The 1,761-nt window shown below is 37.4% G+C and overlaps 1 protein-coding gene across 1 annotated transcript in view; it reads right to left on the reverse strand.

The window, feature by feature from the left end:
- Positions 1-1,761, reverse strand: part of NUP205 (nucleoporin 205kDa) — a gene marked incomplete at both ends in the record, with an annotated part of 41,800 nt that overhangs the window by 4,417 nt on the left and 35,622 nt on the right. The window contains 3 exon segments of the mRNA XM_010291234.1: positions 301-377; positions 1,320-1,446; positions 1,655-1,761. The exon segment at positions 1,655-1,761 is cut by the window's right edge and continues 16 nt beyond it. Of these exon segments, the coding sequence (XP_010289536.1) occupies positions 301-377; positions 1,320-1,446; positions 1,655-1,761 (311 nt within the window).

Consider the following 1,761-nt stretch of genomic DNA (forward strand, 5'->3'; position numbering starts at 1 on the left):
TATTTCTGCATTACTTCACATGCTTTGGTGTTGACCTCAAATTATTCTTCTTCTGCACATACCACCAAATCACCAAAAACAGACACCACACAAACCACCACACTCACACACAAACCACCCCCACACCCCCCAAAAACACACCAAAAAAAAACCCCAAACACAAAAAAACACCAAACATTCTTCTTGATGGTGGAAAACATCCCTTTCGTAACGGCTACTATTCAGAGTGCAAAATTAGGAAGAAACTCATCTACATACACAATTCTAAAAGGACAGGTGTTAAATATACAACTTTATTACCTGAAATCGGCCTATATGTCCTTGTAGCTCCATCTGCGTCCCTTCATTAACATCAATGTCCAGCTCACTTAGCACTCCTGATAAGCCATTAAATTGTTTTCAAAAGAAAACAAATTTATGCAGTATATACATTTAAATATAAGCATTGACCAGAAAAATTTCAGCCAAACATACAACTTATATTTTGCACATTGTCTGAGGAAAACATTCATATATGAATGCAACTACTAGGAGATACATGAGAGCATGTAGCTTACTGTTCTGCTAAATAATTTGAAGGGGCGGGAGGGGGAGAAAGGGAGGTTAGCATCAAAATTGTTCAAAGCTCAGTATACTCTAAGCAAAGAAACATTTGGGCTCAACCTACAGCTCTGCATTCCTTTCTATTGCAGTCAGACATCTCTCCTGAACAAAAAAAGCCATTAAATCAAAATAGATCAGTTATTTTGAGATGGTAAACAAGTCTTCTAACATGCAGAAGAAATCACTATATCCATCACAATAATTATTAGTGCTCTGTAAGGATAAGTCACCCAAGAGAAATGTCAGTATGCTAATCCACAGTATCTCTCCCTGGAAGCTTTCTTTTTTATTAAAAATAGAGAAGACATTAACAAAGATAAGGGTATGCAAACAATTTTCTGTCTTCATTTCCTCAGTCACAGTATTTGCTGAATGAAAATTCTTTAATTCTTTTAGAATATACCACATGTACTTTGAACACTACTATTTGCGCTTCATCTCAAAGACAAAAAGTACTTACTATCAGGTAGCATAATGAAAAGAAAATGGGAAGTCAAATGCATATTGATAAGGGCACTATGTCCAGTGCATATCCACCATACTTACTTCAAGAACAATTATTTAACATTTCTTTATTTTTCCCATAGTTCCACATTGTCAAGAAAATTCTGTATTGTAGTAGATATTCCCTTATAGGTCTTACTATTTCTTTTTAGAAAACAAAGCCTGAAATTCATGCAGAGGGGTCTAAGAGACTTCAAAACTGCAGTTCCTACCAGGCAAAGCTGCCTTGCTGATTATTCCTGTCAGGGAGGCCAGCTCCTGGAGAGATCCAACACTAACATCTTGACATCTCAGGATTGCCTGGATAGTATCCGAATGGGAAATAAGAAACTGCAAAACCTGCACCACAAGAAGAAAAGGGAAAATATGAATGACTCAAAATTTAGCAGTGAGCAGAGGAAGCAATGCTTTTACTTTCAGAGAATCTTGAAGTGATCTCCCATTCCAGTGGATGGGATTTTAAAAAAGCTTCCTTTCAGAGCAAAAAGACACATAATTTCTTTGAATAAGCAGTAGCAGTGATACTCTAGCATCTTTTGGAACTTACTTGTCCTGCTGCTTGCAGGTGTTGTGCCATGCTGGATGTGAGGATCACTTGGCATAGTTGAAGAGCTGGAAGAAGAATCTGGCGATAACGTTCCACTGGAGCAGGAA

The sequence above is a fragment of the Phaethon lepturus genome, unplaced genomic scaffold (assembly GCF_000687285.1).
Source record: "Phaethon lepturus isolate BGI_N335 unplaced genomic scaffold, ASM68728v1 scaffold4830, whole genome shotgun sequence".
Classification (NCBI taxonomy): Eukaryota; Metazoa; Chordata; class Aves; order Phaethontiformes; family Phaethontidae; genus Phaethon; species Phaethon lepturus.